Source organism: Lithobates pipiens, unplaced genomic scaffold (assembly GCF_037356315.1).
Source record: "Lithobates pipiens isolate NorthernLeopardFrog02 unplaced genomic scaffold, aLitPip1_a1.2 Scaffold_16, whole genome shotgun sequence".
NCBI classification, from domain to species: Eukaryota; Metazoa; Chordata; class Amphibia; order Anura; family Ranidae; genus Lithobates; species Lithobates pipiens.
The window spans coordinates 473,798,941-473,819,238 of record NW_027507748.1 but is presented as its reverse complement, the minus strand read 5'-3'; the positions used below and the strand labels follow the sequence as shown (position 1 = coordinate 473,819,238).

The following is a 20,298-nucleotide window of genomic DNA, read 5'->3' as shown; positions in this document are numbered from 1 at the left end:
AGTGGCCCACTGTACCCTGCTTCTCTTTTCACTGCCCCCCTCTATTCCATGTCTCCTATCGGTGATCTGCTGTGCTCTGAATCTCTTGTCATTCCCCCACTCTGCTCTTTGTTTCATTTTCAATTGCCTGTTTGCTTTCCATCTCTTGTCTCTGGCCAGCCCTGCTCCATGTCACCTATCGGTGCCCTGTTAGTACAGTTACCAGTGTCCTTTTAGTATGGTTAGCGATTAAATGACACACCCCCAGCAACAACCAAAATCCTTAAATCATTCCTTCCATTTGTACAATCTCTGCCCTTGTATCATGTATCAAGTACTGTTAGAATGCATGCACTGACCTCTGGCAGCACTCCCGGGACAAGCATTGTTGGAATGCAGTGACCTCCGGCAGCACTCTCGCGTGACGCCCGGCTCCTTCTATAGTTACCAAAGTTCTAGATATGATTAAGCAACAATGATGTTGTGAAACGCGTCAGTTGTTTGTCCTGCTTCTGTTGTCACATGAACGTTGCCTATTCATTACAATAAAGGCTTTTATCAGAGTAAAGTTAGTTCAAAAGAGGTACCACCAGCAATATGTGCTGGTGGCAAGTGGCTTCCAAGCCCAGACTGCTTCGGAAAACAGCACATGCAGAGTTTCAAAGCTGACTTGGGAGCTGACTTGGGGCCATTTGTTTAGACAGCCGCCGTCTATAACGGAGATTTATGGACAGTGTAAAAATGTGATGATTTTTACAAACTGTAAATTTATGGATAATTGGCAACCCTGTACATGAGTCTTCAGGACTCTTCGGATGTAGCCTTTCAGTGGCACTTTGAGTTGAAGTTGGGTCACTGACCCTTGCTTGTTTTGTCGGGCCTGTTCGCACGGTTCTGTTTGTCTTGTTGCTTGCCCCTCTGATTCATTGCTTGGGGACATCACAGGGTCTATGACTTTACAGCTTGTGTACTGTACGATTATAGGAAAGTCAAAATTCCTATTATCTTAATCACAAGGTAAAAATAAGGTACCACAATCACAAGGTAAAAATAATTCTGCCTTTTTAGAATCACTGACTTCCTTCTCCTGCCCAGGACTACATGTCCCATGAGGCATTGCTCCTCATATATTCACATTCACAAGTTTTCACACACTTACTGACTTGTATGGATGGTGTACTGAGGTGTATGTGTGCTGCACTGTATTTTCTGATATGTAAACAAATAATGCATTCTGTTTGCAGGCCAACTAATTGGCTGACCCACTAATCGATTATGAAAATAGTTGACAACTATTTTCATGATTATAATCGGTTACCGTATTTATCGGTGTATAACATGCACTTTTTTACCCTGAAAATCGGGGGGAAAATCAGGGGTGCGTTATACGCCGACAGCGTACCTAACCGAGCCGCCAACTCCTCTCCAGTCTTTCACGTCACACACACAGTCTTGCCGAGAGATGGTGAGGCTGCAAATGACGGTAGTTTAAAAAAGGGCATTAATCAGGCTACATTGAGGACTTTATTTAGGATGCATTGAGGACTATATTTATGCGGAGTTGAGGACATTAATCTGTCTGCATTGAGGATGTTACTCAGGCTGCAGATGGACATTGATGGGTACTGACCCTTAATTAGCTTAAAAGTTGTTTATTTTAAAAACTTTTTTTTTCCCTGAAACCTCCCTCTTAAAATTAGGGTGCGTGTTATACGCCGATAAATAGTTATTTCAGCCTTTTTAAAAAAAAAATTTCTAGTACTATGTATATACAAACTTGTTTCTTTATATGCAGGGCTTGTGCTTTCAACAGGTTCCTATAATTTTGATTTACACTTTTCCAGAAGTTTATGAGGTGAAGCTTTAAATCACGTTGTCAAATTTGTTAAAATTTATAGAAAATGTGTAAGTTGTGATTGTTTCACACATATTATGTTTTTTATTTATGGGTTTGCTTGTTTTTTTTTTTTTTTTTTTTTTTTTTAAGAAACTTGTGACTCTGACAGTATTGGGACTTTTGGCCACCAACGTAATACGCTGTGTACAAAGAAGTAACCAGTGGAAATCTGAAGAACTTCTCTTTCAAAGTGCCCTTTTTGTTTGTCCACTGAATGCTAAAGTAAGTTTAGCAATTGTTTAATTCACAGTATTTTACCCCTCTGTCTGTCCTCAGTCTGTTCATAAAATTTGTAATAAAAACATCTTTGCCTTTGTGAAGCTTCCCTCCAACCAATTTGCAATATTATTTTTCTGTGCATACTTTGCATATTCTTTTACTGTGATTCTGTACTTGCCAAATATGCTACAGCAATATCGCTCCACTGAGTCTGGCTGCAATAATTTTAACTGTGTGCAGTTGAAGCTTCTGCCTGTTCACTTCCTGGATTTACACACAGATGCACACCTCCAGCTCTGCAGCTCTCATTGGCCCTCTTATGACTGCTTATCCCTCCTCCCTTCCTGGAGTTAGAGAGAGCTGTGCATGATGTCCTAAGCCTAGGATTTTTACCAGATAAGAAACTAAGTGGGCTGTATAAGGTATTTACTGGCAGAAGAAAAAAAAACGTTTTACTATCCAAAGTTAAAACAACTTGGACAGAAGATTTAATAGATGGAAAGTTGAAAAAATTACTGAAGTTCTGAGCTTCTGGTGCGATTTGTCATTGAAAATTAAAGTATAACTAAAGGCAAAACTTTTTTTCTTTTCTTTATGGATACAATGGAGAGGGATTGGAACACCTGTAAAGTTTGTATTGCTGTTTGTGCCACCATTAGGGAAATTCATTCTCTCTTAGTCCTGTTTATTATTAACGCTAAAAGTGAAAGTAAAAGAAAATCCCAAATTGTGAGTTGTTCCCTTATTTTAGAGGGGTTTTCTATCCCTTCTGTTGTGGCTATGAGACAGGAAGTGAAGGGAAATCTCCCAAATGAGACACAGATGGCAAAAATAAACCTAGGAAACAATGTTAAATGGACTGTAGTGCAAATCTGCAAAATGCTAAAATGCATAGGTGTAAATCAGGCCTTATAGTGCAGACTGTTCCTGCTATTGATGCAGCTATACGCATGGCCTGCTCCTTTCTTTGCTGCTGTGGGCATCCTCCCTAGTGCATTCAGATGCACACTGTACCAGAGATGGACAACACTCAACCTTTCCAGCAATTGGCCGTTAAGGTGGCCATAATTGTGGAAGATTCCCATCTAATGAACAAGCTGTTTATAAGCAATGAGCCCGAGTGCAACCCCAGCAATCAATGTGATCATAATCAGGAGGCACAGCTTTAAGCACAGCAGGAGAAAGTCTGTAACATACCACAGCAGAGGGAGAGTATTCAGCTCTGCGCTAAGTATTATTACGCTACAATATTGTAATTAAGATCTCTGTTTTATTCATTTTTCTTTTTTTTCAGGTTTTTTCAAGGACTGCTCATTTGTCCTTAATTTTATGTGACAGCTTGATCTGTGGTTACATGTGAACAGTAGTGATGTCTGTAGGCCTGCCATTGATTTGTACAAGCTGCTGGCCATGGCAAATCACAAACACCTGTGCTATTCACTGCATAAATACATAGATTTTTGGAGGTGGATGGCCCAGTTGTCTGAATGAGGCCTAAGGGACTTTTAGCTGTTTAACTGTATCACCGTTTTTGGGGAGGGGTCTATCGCCGAGTGTTTACAATGTTACTGGTAAAGGAGGAGCTGTAGTAAATATTGTGGGAAACCATTTTTGAAATGCCATTGTGAATAGTGTTAGAATAATGAATAGCATTCAGTTAAGGGACAGTAATAAAACACATTTATTTAGCTGGTGACGGACATGACAGCTACAGTGTCATAAACATAACCATGGTACCGCAAAAGGGCTTTTTATTTACTTTTATATAATTTGTTTCCAATTATTCCAACATTTTGGAATGCAGTGTTACTCCATGTCATAATTTGCAAAACCCAATTTTATAAAAAATAAAAAAATAAATAAAAATAAAAACTGCAGTCAAGTTGTGGCACACAAGAAAGGGCTGGTGTGTGTGTGTGTGTGTGTGTGTGTGTGTGTGTGTGTGTGTGTGTTTTTTTTTTTTTTTTATTTGGTTTACCTAATCTAGCTGTGAGAGAAAAAGATAAAGGCTCTCCAACAGAACAGCCCATACCTTTTTATAGTTCTGCAACAGTGTTTTGAATTTTTTTTTTCTTCTGATGATAGAAGCAGCAGCCAATGTTCCTGGTCGCCAAACCACATCTCAAACTAAGCAGTTAAATAATCAAACAAGTGTGCCAATTAAACAGGCTTTTTTACTTCTAATCCTGTCTAGTGGTGCTAAGGGTGCTTGACAGGAGCTCTCTTAAGTGAGTGAGTGTCCGTTTAGAGAATTTTTATGCATTAACCATGGGCTATTTGCTGCTTTGTGCGCTTGCTGTAGTGTATGTTTATAAGAAAGCAGACAATGAAAATGTGTAAAAATATATATAAATATACGCATCACAAGTCTGATAATTATGGTGTTTTATATATACAAATGTTAACTTTTTTTTTTTAAGTGTGTAAATTGTCAAATTGAAATATGTTTGCTAACTTTGCAGGTGCACTACAATGTAGGTAAAAATTTAGCAGACCGCGGCCAACAAACAGAAGCCATTAAATTCTACAGAGAGGCTGTAAGGTAACATTATGGGTTTTCATTTCTAACAATAGTGATAAATGATTACCATAACAATAGTGATAAATGATTACCATAACAATAGTGATCGATGATTACTGTTATGGCTTTCTCTTTTACATACTTTGAATCACAACGCCCTTTGCTACCAAATTTCACTTTTTTTATCAAATTGAATGGCTCTATAAAATAGAAGAAATAAAATCTAAATTAACCACCTTCAGACCGGACCATTTTGCTGGTAAATGACCAGAGGTCTTTTTACAATTTGGCACTGCGCTGCTTTAACTGGTAATTGCGCGGTCATGCAATGTTGTACCCAAACAAAATTTGCGTCCTTTTCTTCCCACAAATAGAGCTTTCTTTTGATGGTATTTGATTGCCTCTGCGATTTTTTTATTTTTTGCGATATAAACGTAAAAAGACCGCAAATTTTGAAAAAAAATGATATTTTCTACTTTTTGTTATTAGAAAAATCCAATAAACTCAATTTTAGTCATACATTTAGGCCAAAATGTATTCAGCCACATGTCTTTGGTTAAAAAAAAAGTCAATAATTGTATATTTATTGGTTTGCGCAAAAGTTGTCACATCTACAAACTAAGGTACGCTTTCTGGAATTTACGCAGCTTTTAGTTTACGACTGCCTATCTCATTTCTTGAGGTGCTAAAATGGCAGGGCAGTACAAAACCCCCCCCAAATGACCCCATTTTGGAAAGTAGACACCCTAAGGAAATTGATAAGTGGCATGTTGAGCCCATTGAATATTTTATTTTTTTGCCTCAAGCGATTGAATAATGACAAAAAAAAATTTTTTTTTTTTTTTTTTACACAAAGTTGTCACTAAATGATATATTGCTCACACATGCTATGGGCATATGTGAAATGACACCCCAAAATAAATTCTGCTGCTTCTCCTGAGTACGGGGATACCACATATGTGGGACTTTTTGGGAGCCTAGCCGCGTACGGGGCCCCGAAAACCAAGCACCGCCTTCAGGCTTTCTAAGGGCGTAAATTTTTGATTTCACTTCTCACTACCTATTACAGTTTTGAAGGCCATAAAATGCCAAGATGGCACAAAACCCCCACAAATGACCCCATTTTAGAAAGTAGACACCCCAAGCTATTTGCTGAGAGGCATGTTGAGTCCATGGAATATTTTATATTTTGCCACAAGTTGCGGGAAAATTACAAACTTTTTTTTTTTTTTCCCCACAAAGTTGTCACTAAATGATATATTGCTCACGCATTCCATGGGCATATGTGAAATGACACCCCAAAATAAATTCTGCTGCTTCTCCTGAGTATGGGGATACCACATATGTGGGACTTTTTGGGAGCCTAGCCGCGTACGGGGCCCCGAAAACCAAGCACCGCCTTCAGGCTTTCTAAGGGCGTTACAGTTTTGAAGGCCATAAAATGCCAAGATGGCACAAACCCCCCCCAAATGACCCCATTTTGGAAAGTAGACACCCCTAAATTTAGGGGTACACTAGTGAGACTAGGTAATAAATGGCGGGTGCCCTGAAACTATAAAAAAAATAACTAACCAACCAGCGTCACCTGTAACAGTTATATGGTGATCACTGGTGAAAGGGTTAACTAGGGGGCAATCGGGGCTTTATGCGGTAATATATGGGGGTCCCTGGCGCTATAAAAAGCTGCGGCGAACCTAAATACCTACCTGCCTAACTAGCGTCACCTGTGACACTAATACAGTGGTCAGAAAAACGATCGCTTATTAGGCTGGGTTCACACTGGAGCGATGCGGGAACGCCACGAATCCGCGGCGGGTTCCCGCATCACATGCCTCCCGGCGGCAGTTCACACTGCCCTATGCGAACTGCTGGGAGTGTCAGTGAAATGTTAATGACACCCCCAGATCAGTTCGCATATCGCAGTGCGATCTGCAAACTCAGATCGCATGGTGTGAACACCCATGCAATCCGATTCTGCTGCGGACCAAAAAAAGGGTCCCGTGCGAGTTTGCGGCGGGTGCGACACGAATTCAGCCATACTATCTGTATGGCTGAACTCGAATCGCACAGAGATCGGATGTGATTTGCACTGCAGTGCGGTGCGAATCACATCCGTTCTCATAAACCGCTGCAATGTGAACCCAGCCTTAGTGACACTGGCGACGGGGGGTGATCACGGGGTTAAACCTTTATTGGGGGGGTACCTTAGAACTAAAGGGGGCTAACCCTAACTGCCCTAACAGTTATTACAGTCACAAATGACACCCGCCGGGTGATCAGGGGGTTAAACCTTTATTAGGTAATAAATGGCGGGTGCCCTGAAACTATAAAAAAATAACTAACCAACCAGCGTCACCTGTAACAGTTATATGGTGATCACTGGTGAAAGGGTTAACTAGGGGGCAATCAGGGGGCTTTATGCGGTAGTATATGGGGGTCCCTGGCGCTATAAAAAGCTGCGGCGAACCTAAATACCTACCTGCCTAACTAGCGTCACCTGTGACACTAATACAGCGATCAGAAAAACTATCGCTTATTAGGCTGGGTTCACACTGGAGCGATGCGGGAACGCCATGAATCCGTGGCGGGTTCCCGCATCGCATGCCTCCCGGCGGCAGTTCACACTGCCCTATGCGAACTGCTGGGAGTGTCAGTGAAATGTTAATGACACCCCCAGATCAGTTCGCATATCGCAGTGCGATCTGCAAACTCGGATCGCATGGTGTGAACACCCATGCGATCCGATTCTGCTGCGGGCCAAAAAAAGGGTCCCGTGCGAATTTGCGGCGGGTGCGACACGAATTCAGCCATACTATCTGTATGGCTGAACTCGAATCGCACAGAGATCGGATGTGATTTGCACTGCAGTGCGGTGCGAATCACATTCGTTCTCATAAACCGCTGCAATGTGAACCCAGCCTTAGTGACACTGGCGACGGGGGGTGATCACGGGGTTAAACCTTTATTGGGGGGGTTAGGGGGGCACATTAGAACTAAAGGGGGCTAACCCTAACTGCCCTAACAGTTACTACAGTCACAAATGACACCAATGCAAAAAAAAAAAAAAAGCAATTGGTGTCACTGTGACTGGGGGGGCAGGGGTAATTGGGGGGTGATCGGGGGGTAAAGGGGGGGTGTGAGTGTGCCTGGCATGTTCTACTGTATGTGGGGTGTGTTGGTGCAACTCACCAAACCTCTCTCCTCGGTGCCGGAACGAAAACTACCGACACGGAGGAGAGAATACATCACTTCCTCTCCTGTGTTTACATTACAGGAGAGGAAGTGATGTCACCGGACATTTTCATTCGCCGGGAGCGATCGCGAGGGGGTGGCCATGAATGAATGGCCGTCCCCTCGTCCGGGATCGCTCCCGAACGAATACCGACCGCCGCAGGCACCGGGCGGGGGCCCGATCGGGCCCCCGACCGGCGGGCAGGCAAGGACGTACATGTAAGCCCTTATGCCTGCCCGTGCCATTCTGCCGACGTACATCGGCGTGCGGCGGTCGGCAAGTGGTTAAATAAACAGTTACAATACCTTAAAGTGACTATAAACTCTGAAAGGAACAGTTGACTTCGTGTATCCTCATGGGTTGTTTATTTTTTGCAAAGAACAACCAACAATTTTGAAAAAAAATATATATTTTTTTTACTTTCTGCTCTAAAACACATCCAATAATTAAAAAAACAAAAACAAATTTCTTCGTGAATTTAGGCCAATATGTATTCTGCTACATATTTTTGGTTACAAAAAAAATCCCAATAAGCATCTATTGATTGGTTTGTGCAAACGTTATATAGTGTCTACAAACTTTGGGATTTTTTTTTCTAGTATTGGCAGAGATCAGCCACTTATTGCAGGACTGCAATATTGTGGCAGACAAATCAGACGCCTAACTGAAATTTTTGACATCTTTTGGGGACCAGTGACACGAATACAGTGATCAGTGCTAAAAATATGCAGTGACACTGTACTAATGACATTGGCAGGGAAGAGGTTAACATCGGGGCAATCAAAGGTTTAACTGTGTGCCAAGCTAATGTTTTAGTGTAGTGTTGGAGGTGCTTTTACTAGTGGAAGGCATGGATCCGTGTTTCTGCTTTACAGAAATACAGGATCCAGGTCTTCTGTACTGACAGAATGGCAATCTGCCTTGATTACATAGGCAGACTGGCACTCTGTCAGTGTACCAAACGATCAGCGGGTACCAGCGGACATCGGGTCCATGGGACTTGCGGATTAGCTCCCACTGTGTAAAATCACAGTGTGAGCGAGCCGCTGGCGGCGCACTCGCACCAAAAACAGGGATGTGCAGAATCGCATATCTATTCTTGATTCTGAACAGAACGACTGCCTTGTAGCAGTAAATTTGCTATGGGGCGGTCAACAAGTGGTTATGTACCACTTCATAATTTATCACCTGAGCTAGTCACTTCAGTGGGATTATGTAGTGTTTATTTTCACTTTAAGTGCCTTGACAGAATTGGGAATATTGTAAATATAAATTTTCAAATGTCAATGCACTTGAGGGGGTGTAACTGTTGTTTATCTTTAGTTTAATTTGACAGTTTTTAGGGTAAAGTGAATAAATGCTGAAAATGTTTATAGTTTGCAAGTTGAAGTGTATTGTTGATAAAAATTAGGAATATTCACCTGCCCAACAGTCCCTCGCCAGCATCAGCATCTTCTGAGTGCTGTTTTTTGGGCTGCCTCATTGGCCAGCATAGGATGATGTAACTCCTGCACAAGAGCCAATCACGCAGGCACTCAGAGACCGGCCTGACACTGTAAGTCATGCAGCTCAGATTACAGTGCCAGAGAAGACCGTGAGCAGGCAGCTAGGGGCAATTTTTTTGCAGAAGAGACATCTGCAATAAAAACCCACCTGCTCCTGTTTTTTTTACATTGGAATTTCTGATTTAATACATATTTGAAACTTCTAGAAAAGATTTATCAATAAAAATGCTGAAGTATTGATTTTAACCCTAAAGAGATGTTGTCATATAAAAAATTTGAGCTGCTTAAAGGTATAAAGTGCAGGCACCTAAAAGTGCCTAAACATAGCTGCTGCATCTTTTTATTGTCCCCCTATATCTGAATGGCAGGCCAGTATGAACAGGGAAAGCTCTGGCACTTCTGGGTGAAAACTTGGATTGCTTTGCTACCTACTGTACTGTATGTACTGTGCTAATACATTCCTATTGGCCTATCGCTGTAATTGGCTGGCTGACGGGCAATAAGAAAGTGCAGATTCCTGATTGCCTCACATTGTGTCAATGCCGACTTAATTTACTCAATTACGTCTATTGCACCCCAGATTACATAGCGTAGAACAGGAAAGCTTCCAAGGCATCATGGATATCCGCTTTTTGTGTTCCAAAACTGCCCAACTATGACATACTGAGAAGGAATAGTGAAATATATTTGACAATGTAGCTAGACAGGTGCCTGCCTGACCTCTCTGAGCCTTAGTAAAAAAAGGAAACAAGACATATTCCTTCTCTTAAAATTTAAGTCATTGTAGAATTTTGTGTTAGATTTGCCAAAGAAGTGATATGCATATTCTATAAACTAAGGTTAAGCATGCAATTGCCTTTGTGTGTTTTTTTTTCTTTTTGTTTTAAGTACTTTGCTTCCCAATTAGGGGGATATAACTGTTTGTTGAGTCACCCATTAGTAGCCATAGTTAATCAAATATCTGAAATTTACAGATTAAATCCAAAGTATGTGCATGCAATGAACAATCTTGGCAACATTCTAAAAGAGAAAGAAGAACTCCATGAGGCAGAGCAGCTGTTGTCACGAGCTGTCTCAATCCAGTAAGTAAATAGGTTGAAATTGATGGCAACTGTGCTTTTTGGTTCTTTATATTCATGTGGCTGGCCTTATTCAATGTATGTCCTTTATATTGTGATTATAGGCCTGATTTTTCAGCTGCATGGATGAATTTAGGCATTGTGCAGAACAGCCTTAAACGGTTTGAAGAAGCTGAAAAAAGCTACTTAACTGCTATCAAATACAGAAAAAAATATCCAGACTGTTACTACAACCTGGGGCGGCTGGTAAGTGTCCTGGTTTTCAGGAAAATTGCTCCTGTTATTTTTAGACATGTTTTCTGAAATCAAAAATGTGATTGTTCATTTCTCTTTATGCTTGCCATTTTGTGTGTATTTTTTTGGGATGTAGTTAATGTCCATACTATGCATGGCTTGTGTATTTTATATTCAGGCTTTAAAAGAAGTTGTAGTTCTAACACCTATTACACAGTACAAAATCCCAGCAGTTTAGGTGGCATTTTACTCACTTCAGATGTATTTTATATGAAGAAAAGAAGGTGAATTTCTGCTTCTATAAACGGTGTCAAATTGATTGTCTTTAACATAAGACAAAAAGCATTAAAAAAAATGTCTGTATCAAAATATGGACCAAGCACTTTGGCAGTGCAGATCAAGACCCTAGCAATTGTACTGATTGCTGTGCTTAATCAGACTGGCTTATTAAGCTGGTCAAATCCCAATTATCAATAGAAAAAAGTGGCTAATTCGTCTTTATAAAAATAAGATTTGTTTGCTGTATTTCAGAGCCACCATTGCATTCCTTGGATATGGCTATGCTTCAGTAAATGGGGCTTTGTCCCTTAAATAGTATTAGTATTACTATTACTAAATAGTACAAGAGCATGAGTTGAACAGTGTCATTTTTGTAATATGGAAAGATTTTAAAAGAACATCACAAGTATATGTTTTGCTTCTAAATAAGTCACTATAGTGACTTGTAAATCTGGAAAAATCTATATTTCTAGAACACCAACACATGGCCCCCCAGCCCCTCTAATACTTAAGCTGATCTTGATCCAGCAATGTGCACAAGACCCAAGGCTCTTCCGGGTCGCTCCCTGCTGATTGGCTGAGATGAAGCAGCAGGAGGCATTGACTTGAGGTGGGACTGGGCTGGGCTGAGCTTTGTGTGTCCATAGGACACAGAGAGCCAGCTTGGAAGAGAGCAAGCACGAGTGACCCCACAGCAAGCGGTTTGCTATGGGGGCACCCATCAAGGGGGAGGTGCCTAGCGTGACAGCAGGGAACTCGAAGAGGATCGGGTCTGCTCTGTGCAAAACCACTGCACAGAGCAGGTAAGTATGACGTGTTTATTTTTCTTAAAATAACATTTTTTTTTTTGTTTGTTTGTTTTTTTCCTTTTACAATCACTTTAATGTGTAAGTTTTAGGCCCCTTTCACACATGCAGACCTGACCGGACGCTCCATGCACCACCATGGAGAGACTGATGTCAGCGGTGACATGTCCGCTAACACTCGATTGGCTCAGCTAAATCTATACGGCTTGTGGTCTTATTTTCCAGGCGTCTGATCTGACAGCTCTGCGCAGTGAGCGAAGACGGACCTGTCATCCACCGGCTCAGCGGGGATCAACAGATCGATCCCTGCTGAGCAATTGGTATCCGTATAACAGATCCACATGTGTGAAAGGGGCCTAAGTGTACCGCAGGGAGTCAATAAATGCAGTTTACCAATCCTTCGATGTGGTGGCTGCATTTGTTTGTGTTTCCCCCCCTTCTTGTTTTTGGGTTTAATACCACTGTAACCATTGCAGTTCTTTCTTTCTTTTTTTCCTTAAAGGGGTTGTAAAGGCAGAAGTTTTTTTATCTTAATGCATCCTATGCATTAAGATAAAAAGCCTTCTGTGTGCAGCAGCCCCCATCAGACCCCTAACATTTACCTGAGGTCCCTCTCTGTCCAGCAATGTCCACAAGTGTCTCAGCCATCTGAGATTCTCCCTCCTGATTGGCTTAGACACAGCAGCGGCACCGTTGGCTGCCGCTGCTGTCAATCAGGGGAGAGGGGGCAGGGCTGGGGCAGGATTCTTTGTCTGAATGGACACAGGGAGCTGTGACTCAACTTGGGTGCCCCCGTAGCAAGCTGCTTGCTGTGGGGGCACTGGGCAAGAGGGAGGGGCCAGGATCACAGAAGAGGAAGCCGAGAAGAGGAGGATCCGGACTGCTCTGTGCAAATCCCCTGCAACAGAGCAGGTAAAATATAACATGTTATTTTTATAGGGGAAAAAAACTAACCTTTGCAATCGCTTTAACAAGTGAAATATTAGATTTAAATTCTTGATTTTTAACAATTTACCATATCGATTTACCCAATTGTTTGTTTATTGCCATAGGGACAATAAAAAAAAAAATTCTTAAAACCTTTATGTTTGTAAAATCTGTACGCAGTGCTCAATAGTTTGGATAAATTAAATAATGCAATTCACAGCTTATTCCTTTAACATTGAAGATGGTTAATGAAGAAAGGTGTTACAGTCGGAAGAGGAAGCTTAGATTGAAAAGGATTAATTTATTCCAATTAAGACATTCCAGTGGCTTGTTAGTTTTTAAACAGAACAGCTGAAAATTTGATATTTTGACCATTTTATATTCAGTGTTTAGATCCATAAAATTACAATTTAATAATATTTAAACATTTTGTAAAATTGTGCCAGCTCAGGGATTTAAATACAGAAGATGGATGATTACTGAAGATCAAAGTTCTGTGTTCAAGTCTTTAATTAATTTTTAAGTAAAAAGTGACAGCTTTTATTTTTTTACACATGTGTCTAATCATTTTTCAACTGTCTACCGGTTGAAACCCAATACATAAGACACTGTCTATGAACTTTTGCAGCAAAAGGCGTATGAAAACAATGTAAATCTAAAAAGTGACTGAAAGCCATTTACCACCCATTGATTGGGGTTAGGTTTAGTAAAAGAATAAAGACTGTTAACTTGGTAATGTGAATGCTCACTCTGCTTCATAAACAAGGTGAGGCTGTGTGCACTTCAGACAACCAGTCATGTCCTAGCAAAAATCCTGTTTTTTTTTTTTTTTGTTTTTTTTTTTTATTTCCTTTCACATGATTGAGTGATCAAAGTAAACACAGGATCATCGTATTTACCATCATTAATTTTACAAAGTGAACTGCCCTTCTTCTTTTAATAAAGGCTAAGTTCACCTTCAGGTAAATAAATGCACATATTTTTGCAGGTAAACAAACTTGCATATTTTTTTTTTTTTGTATACAGGCAGACCCCAGGTTACGAACACAATAGGGACTGTAGGCTTGTTCTTAAGTGGAATTTGTGTGTAAATCGGAACAGTGCATGTTTAACTGTAACTTCAGCCTGTGCAGGGATGTGGAATGTTCTGGGCACTTCTGGGCATGCAGTCCATGTAGTACTGCAGTGTGGAATGTGTCCGGCGCTGCAAGATAGCATCTCAGAGGTATCCATGACCAGCGTGGAGCACAAGCAGCCAGCATTAAGGTCCATTCGTAAATAGGAGTCGTTCATAACTTGGGTGTTCGTAACTCAAGGACTGCCTGTGCAGGAGTCTGCACAGTATTGCACCAGCGATCAGTGGATCAGGTGTACAGTGTTAGGCTCCTGCACATTCTTCCTCCAGCTTTCTGTCCATACCTCCATGTGAGCTTTCAGTTAAAAAGCTGGAGGAAGATTCAGTGGACTACGAGTGTGCAAATCAGTGCACTCGGTCTATGGAGAACTTTAAAGTGTTACTAAAAAAACACAACAGTAAAATCAGTCTTGCAATAGAGCAATACCTGTTATACTCGCTGTGGAACCTAAGGGGTTAATCCTCTGGATTGTGTATAAAGGCTGGGTGATCCATCCTGTCTGATCCTCCTCCTTTAACTGACTCCAACCCATCTACTGATGAAACAGAGCATTAAGAGTCAGGCTGCACATGCTCAGTTTGGTGTGTATTGAGTTTTTATTTTCTTCTTGGGAGAGTATGTGATCAGTGCAGGGCCAATCAGCACTGTTCAGACAAAGGAAAATTAAAACTTCTACAAGCTTTATTCAGACGCTGATACAAGTCACAAGATTGCTATATACTGCGTGTGAGAAAAGGTATTTAGCAGTTTTTATATGTAGCATCCTCTAGGTATGTAGGTGCTAGGTAGGATTTTTGTGGACAGGTAAATTTAGACAGACCTGGCTAGCAGTCAGGCCTGTTTTGTTTTCATTCTGGGCTGGGAGTGGATCAGGGTAGCAGCTGGCGACTCACAGGCAGCATCACAGACACTTCCCTCTTCTTTCCAGAAGCTTTTGTAAAAAGCGAAGCGGTGGAGCTGCCTGGGGTATTCTAAGGAGGCTTGACCAATTCCCAACCTGGATTGGCAGGGGGAAGGCCTCCTTAAATACCCAGCTCAGCTGGGGAGGAGTTGGGTGGAAGAGCTGAAGTGACAGTGCTGAGGCTGTTGGGGTCTTTGAGGGAGCTCCCTAGTCTGGGGGGTGACCTTAGGCATATGTTTAGGTGCATTCGGAACCACTTTCAAGAGGTCCTGGACTGGGGGCACAAGAGAGCAAGGAGAGGACTGCAGGAGAGTGTACTGCTTAGACTCTAAGGAAGACAACTGGCCACAGCCAAGAGGGCTGGGGAGTGAGGCACAGTCAAGAGGACTAGGGAGGCACACCTGAGAGGACTGGGCGCATTCTGTCTGAGATGGGTGCAGAACCAGGAGAGTGGACTGTGGTGAAAGGGGCAGAGTGAGGCAGCTGCAGTCAGGAGGCCTGGCAGGACCTGAAGATGGCTTACTGGACTCAGCAGCTGTGTGTAGGACAGCTAGCATCAGAGACTTTCTATTTTGCTGCACTATAGGGGGCAACTGCTAAAGGCGTGACTGAGCCAGTGTCGGGCCTAACCACTTTTGTGCTAGCTGTGATTAGAGAGGAAGCGCTGTGCTGGAGCAGACATGGAGTGTATATAGTTGTCCCAAGTAAGTTTTGTCAATTCTGTTGGGCGTCCCATATGTCCCTTACCCCATCCAAGTTCAATCCCCTCACTAAAACAAAAACAAAAAAAAAGTTCTCTGACTGATTTTATTTCTCTGAGTGTCTGAGAAGTGAATGTTGGGCTGGGCAAGATGATGGGTGCACCACAATATCCAGCAGCTCCTACGGGGGGTACCGCTACATACATTTACTAAAATAATTGCATTTCTGTGTACTGTGGGAGACCAGATATAGTGAATGGAGGACCCTGGCAAGGTCCTGCAGGGTCCTGGCTTTAATCTGTCTGCTGCAGTGGCAGGCAATACTTGTATTTTATTCATTCACAGTGTGAATGATTGACATGTCTGACCAGGTGGATTTCTAAATGTGATAGCAGCTGCTGAGTAGAGGAATTTCCACCCGCTGTCACAGGGTAGGGGCTCTGGGAGTGAGGTTGTTCGGTTCTTAGCAACATGTTACATCCTAAATACAAATGCAACATGCAGCTAAAGGGTAACTTATCCATTCAATCAACTCCACTGTTTCTTTATAATATGGATTTCAGAAAAAAAAACTGTAAAAATATGTAAGAAATTTTGTTGGCTTGATCCACAGTAAAACTTGTCTGGGAATGGCTGACTTAGATTACTTCCTTGGAGTTATGCTGTTGTCACACCTTTGCGCTGCAGTAAAGCAGGATAAAGTGCCATGCATGCTTAAGTGTGCTGCGGAGACATTCAGTATTTTTTTTTTTGCCTTGACTTGCATTCCCCCCCCCCCCCCCCCACCAAAAAGAGGATGCAGTTTCTTGGGAGTGCACTTTGGAGAAATGGCAGCCCATTCAAAATTATTTGGCTGCCTTAGAGTACAGTAATATACAACATTTGCCCATTTAATGTTAGTGAATGCAAAGGTGTTTATTTTGTTTTAAAAAAATTTTTTTTTATACTTACCTGCTCCGTGCAATGCTTTTGCATAGAGCAGCCCCGATCCTCCTTTTCTGGGGTACCCACTGGTGCTCCTAGCTATTCCTGCCTTGCGGATTGCCCCCATAGCAGACCCCCACAGCCCGGGGGGGGGGGGACTTGGTATGCATTGGGGGCACTTGCAAAACTGATTTACTGCATTTTATTGGCTGTTATTTAACTCTTAGTGATTTTACCCCTATATTTGCACATATCCGCTATACACTACTGGGGTAACATGCACAGGCTCGGTTTTCCTCCTTATTAATTTTCTCTCCCCCTTTACTGAGTTCCTCCTTACAGTGTTTTAACATTTTTGTCTGTAAGGTCCTAGAAATTAAAACAGAGGGCCTTACCTCCACTCAATATGAGAAATTTTAAAACACCTGATTTTATTGGTTAGGGTTCACTCAGTCAGAGAATTACGCTTCTTTCTCCTCCTTTCTGTCCCTGCTCTGCTCTGCCAACATTTTGTTTTCTCCATCTCTTTCCACTCCTGCTTTCTGTGTCTCACCTTTTGGTTATTCCTTTCACCTTATGTATGAAAGTATTGGGTCTTCTGATTCACACATTTAGTCAATGGGGGTCCTGTAGGCACAGGCACACAAAATAAATGTCTTAGGATAGGATGTTGTAAACCCACTATGCTCCTTCTGACCCAGTTTTTCTACTGCCCCTTTACTTCCACAATCTGCTTTCTATCTTCTTTCCCCTGCCGTCTGTGATATGCACTCACTCCCTCTTCTTCCCCTCATACTAACCATGATCTGTTCCCACATGCTGACCGACTGTCCCTGCTCTCCTCAGTTTATCCACAATCTAGTCCCAGTGATCTTCTATCATGTTCTGTCCACTGCAATGTAAGGGAGCAACAGATTTTGAGCGCACACAAAAGAAAAATTATTTTTACATTTTGGTTTTGTTGGCTACTCCTAAAATGATGTATTATTTACTTTTAGATGTAAAGAATGCTGTTAGGATATTTACTATTGTTGTTTTTGTTCAATAGTGTGGATTTACTGTTTAATTTTAGTATGCAGATTTAAATCGAAATATGGACGCATTAAATGCATGGAGAAATGCCACGATTCTTAGACCAAATCACAGTTTGGCTTGGAACAACATGATCATACTGCTTGACAATACAGGTAAGCTGTTTATATGATATGTGCTTCCTGGTAAAAGATAATATTTGATGTCTCTGTGTAGGAATAGCTACATTTAAACAGCTAAGCAGGAGGTAGCTGATGGCATAAGCTGTCAGCACTTGCCTTTTACTGAGTAAAGTCTCACATCAAGGCCCCCCAGAACATTTCGGCATTGATACACAAATCAAATCTTGCTCTAAGCTTTGCCATTGTATGGATCCGCACAAAACATAAAATAAGGAAGGGAAGTGCAGGGGGCGCTAGAGAGAGAGCCTGTATTACTTGTGTTTTTTCAATGAAGCCCGCAGGGAAGGCTATATTCAGACTACGATCTTTGTAAATGTCAGAGGCAGTTCTAGTTCTTTCAGGGGGAAAAAAAAGGTAAGGCTGGAATTCAGGTTTAAATCCTGAATTTGAAAAAAATAAAAATTAATCTTGGCTCACATGATATAATTGAAGCATTTTTTTTCTATGTAAGCTGTGCATGATGGTCATCATGATGTTGTGGTGGTTAGACGCAACCTTTTTGGGTTATCTATCTGCCCAATGTCTTAGGTGCATGTGTGTTTGCTTAAAACACACCTGTTTTGTTTGGATTTCTGAAAAGTTGGTACTAGAATGATTGCTATAAATGTGGTAACACAACCATTTTTGGAACCTTTCCATCAAATTTTATTTGATTAAAAACAAATTGCACAAATAAAACTCACCACAACATCCAGTGTAACTCATGATTTGTATTGTTTCCCAGTGTTGAGCACCAGACCCTCAAAATTGCAATGGCACTTGTTCAAACCACCCCAGAACCTAAACAAAAGCCATTTCTGATACATTTTTACCTCCATTTCATTTGTTTGATTGCTGAAAACCAGAAGACATTCTACACTGGGAAGCAGGTTTCTGTGGACCATCCACTTAAAGCGGGAGTCCACCGGGACTCCGCGTTTTTTTTTTTTTTTTTTTAAAGCCAGCAGCTACAAATACTGCAGCTGCTGACTTTTAAAATAGTGACACTTACCTGTCCAGCGCGCCCGCGATGTCGGCACCCGAAGCCGATCTCTAGGTCGCCTGTCGGGTCCTGCCGCCGCCATCTTGGGTATGGGAATCAGGAAATGGAGCCTTTCGGCTTCATTTCCCGGTTCCCTACTGCGCATGCGCGAATCGCGCTGCGCAATAAGGACGCTCCCCCGCTGCCTCTGGGATCTGTGTGTTTCCTAGCAGGCAGCGGGGCACTTGCGGGAAGGGGCGGGCACTTGCGGAAAGGGGCGTAAGTTACGCCCCTTTCCGCAGAGAGCTATCCCGGAAGTGGGTGCAGTTACCTGGATTATCCAGGTAACTGCACCCCCCTCCCCCCTGAAAGGTGCCCGATTGTGGCACCGGAGGGGGGGAGGGTTCCGATGAGCGGAAGGTCCACTTTAGGGTGGACCTCCGCTTTAAATGTAAATGTTTTCTTTCAATCTGACTGCTGAAATAAAGCTTCCAAAATTGACACAACATTGTGATCATTCAGTTCAAGCTGCCCACACTTGGTAATTTCATAGAGTATTTAAATTTTTTATTCAAATTGTATCATTTTTATCAGATTTGCAAATCTTTTGAATACATAGATGGGTTTCAGTCTGCCTCTACTGAATTAGATTGAATGCAGTGGAAAACTCCAATATCTTTCAACAAGATTGACATATTTTTTTCAATTTTTAATTAAGTATTTTATTAAAATATAGACTTAACAGAAATGATAGTTAATGTGACTGTTTGAGCCACTGTCATATAGTTGATTAAAGATATCTCTGACATGGTGGTGGATGCAGCTGTTTGATCCACAGCAAAAAACCTGATGTGAAATAGTTAAAAATTGTGTATATATAGCCAAAATGTTTTACCCTAATTGTACAGTACCAGACCCAAGCAGAGTATTCATAGGCCCTGGATTATAGGCTCTTACCTTCAGGTTGGACACTGGCAAAGCTTTTAAGGATATACCCCCTATAACCCAAACTGACTCCATGATTCCTCAGTTCTTTGCTAGTGTGCTAAGGTGATGGACCTTCTCACTTAGGGGAAATCACTCTTAGTTTAACTACATAATTATTTTATCTTTTGATTCTTCAAACAACTCTTCACTATCTTCTAATACGATAAAAGCAGAGTATCTGGATCAGTGTTGCCTCAGTAAAACCATGGGGGACATAATGTTGCTTCAGGCATTGTATCCTGCATGGGCACGCACTTTGGCACCTGCTGAAACACATGTAGTTGGCTACAGGATGCTACACAGGTCCAGGGCAGTGGTTCATTTCTATGGAACCCAGGCCCTGAAGACCGCTTCAGGGCTATGCCCACAGTAACGGGAGAAGCCAAGATCCTACATATGCAGGGACCAGAATCGTAGACTGGTCAGACAGGGTCGGCCTGTATCTTTGTCCATTACTGTGAAAGACAGTGCCATATTTGAAATGTATTAATAGTGAGAAAAAAACCCTGCGCCTGAATCTATATATTTTAAATATAATATATCAACGAAGAGGCTGTTTCAGTAATGTGATATATAAGAAAAGTGGTGTCACGTGAACTAATCCTTAGATAAACGGCACTAGCAAAAAAAAAAAAAAATGTTCACAGTGAATAAAAAACGAACAGTGACCTTAAAAAAATAAATAGATAAATAAGTGCAAGTATAGTCCAGTGATAATGAATTAAATGATCGCCTCATTCAGATATAAACATGCTCTTTGTAGACATGTGGACAAATTTTGATAATTCTCCCAAAC

The 20,298-nt window shown here is 41.7% G+C and overlaps 1 protein-coding gene across 18 annotated transcripts in view; it reads left to right on the top strand.

The window, feature by feature from the left end:
• The window catches only part of TMTC4 (transmembrane O-mannosyltransferase targeting cadherins 4), a 137,442-nt gene that overhangs the window by 93,392 nt on the left and 23,752 nt on the right, over nucleotides 1–20,298 (top strand). For 17 of the 18 annotated variants that reach the window (XM_077482947.1, XM_077482953.1, XM_077482955.1 and 14 more), the window contains 5 exons: nucleotides 1,967–2,098; nucleotides 4,558–4,637; nucleotides 10,328–10,435; nucleotides 10,537–10,678; nucleotides 17,413–17,527. In XM_077482947.1, the coding sequence (XP_077339073.1) occupies nucleotides 1,967–2,098; nucleotides 4,558–4,637; nucleotides 10,328–10,435; nucleotides 10,537–10,678; nucleotides 17,413–17,527 (577 nt within the window). The remainder of the gene's footprint in view (nucleotides 1–1,966; nucleotides 2,099–4,557; nucleotides 4,638–10,327; nucleotides 10,436–10,536; nucleotides 10,679–17,412; nucleotides 17,528–20,298) is intronic. The other variant, XM_077482960.1, reaches the window with a different exon arrangement.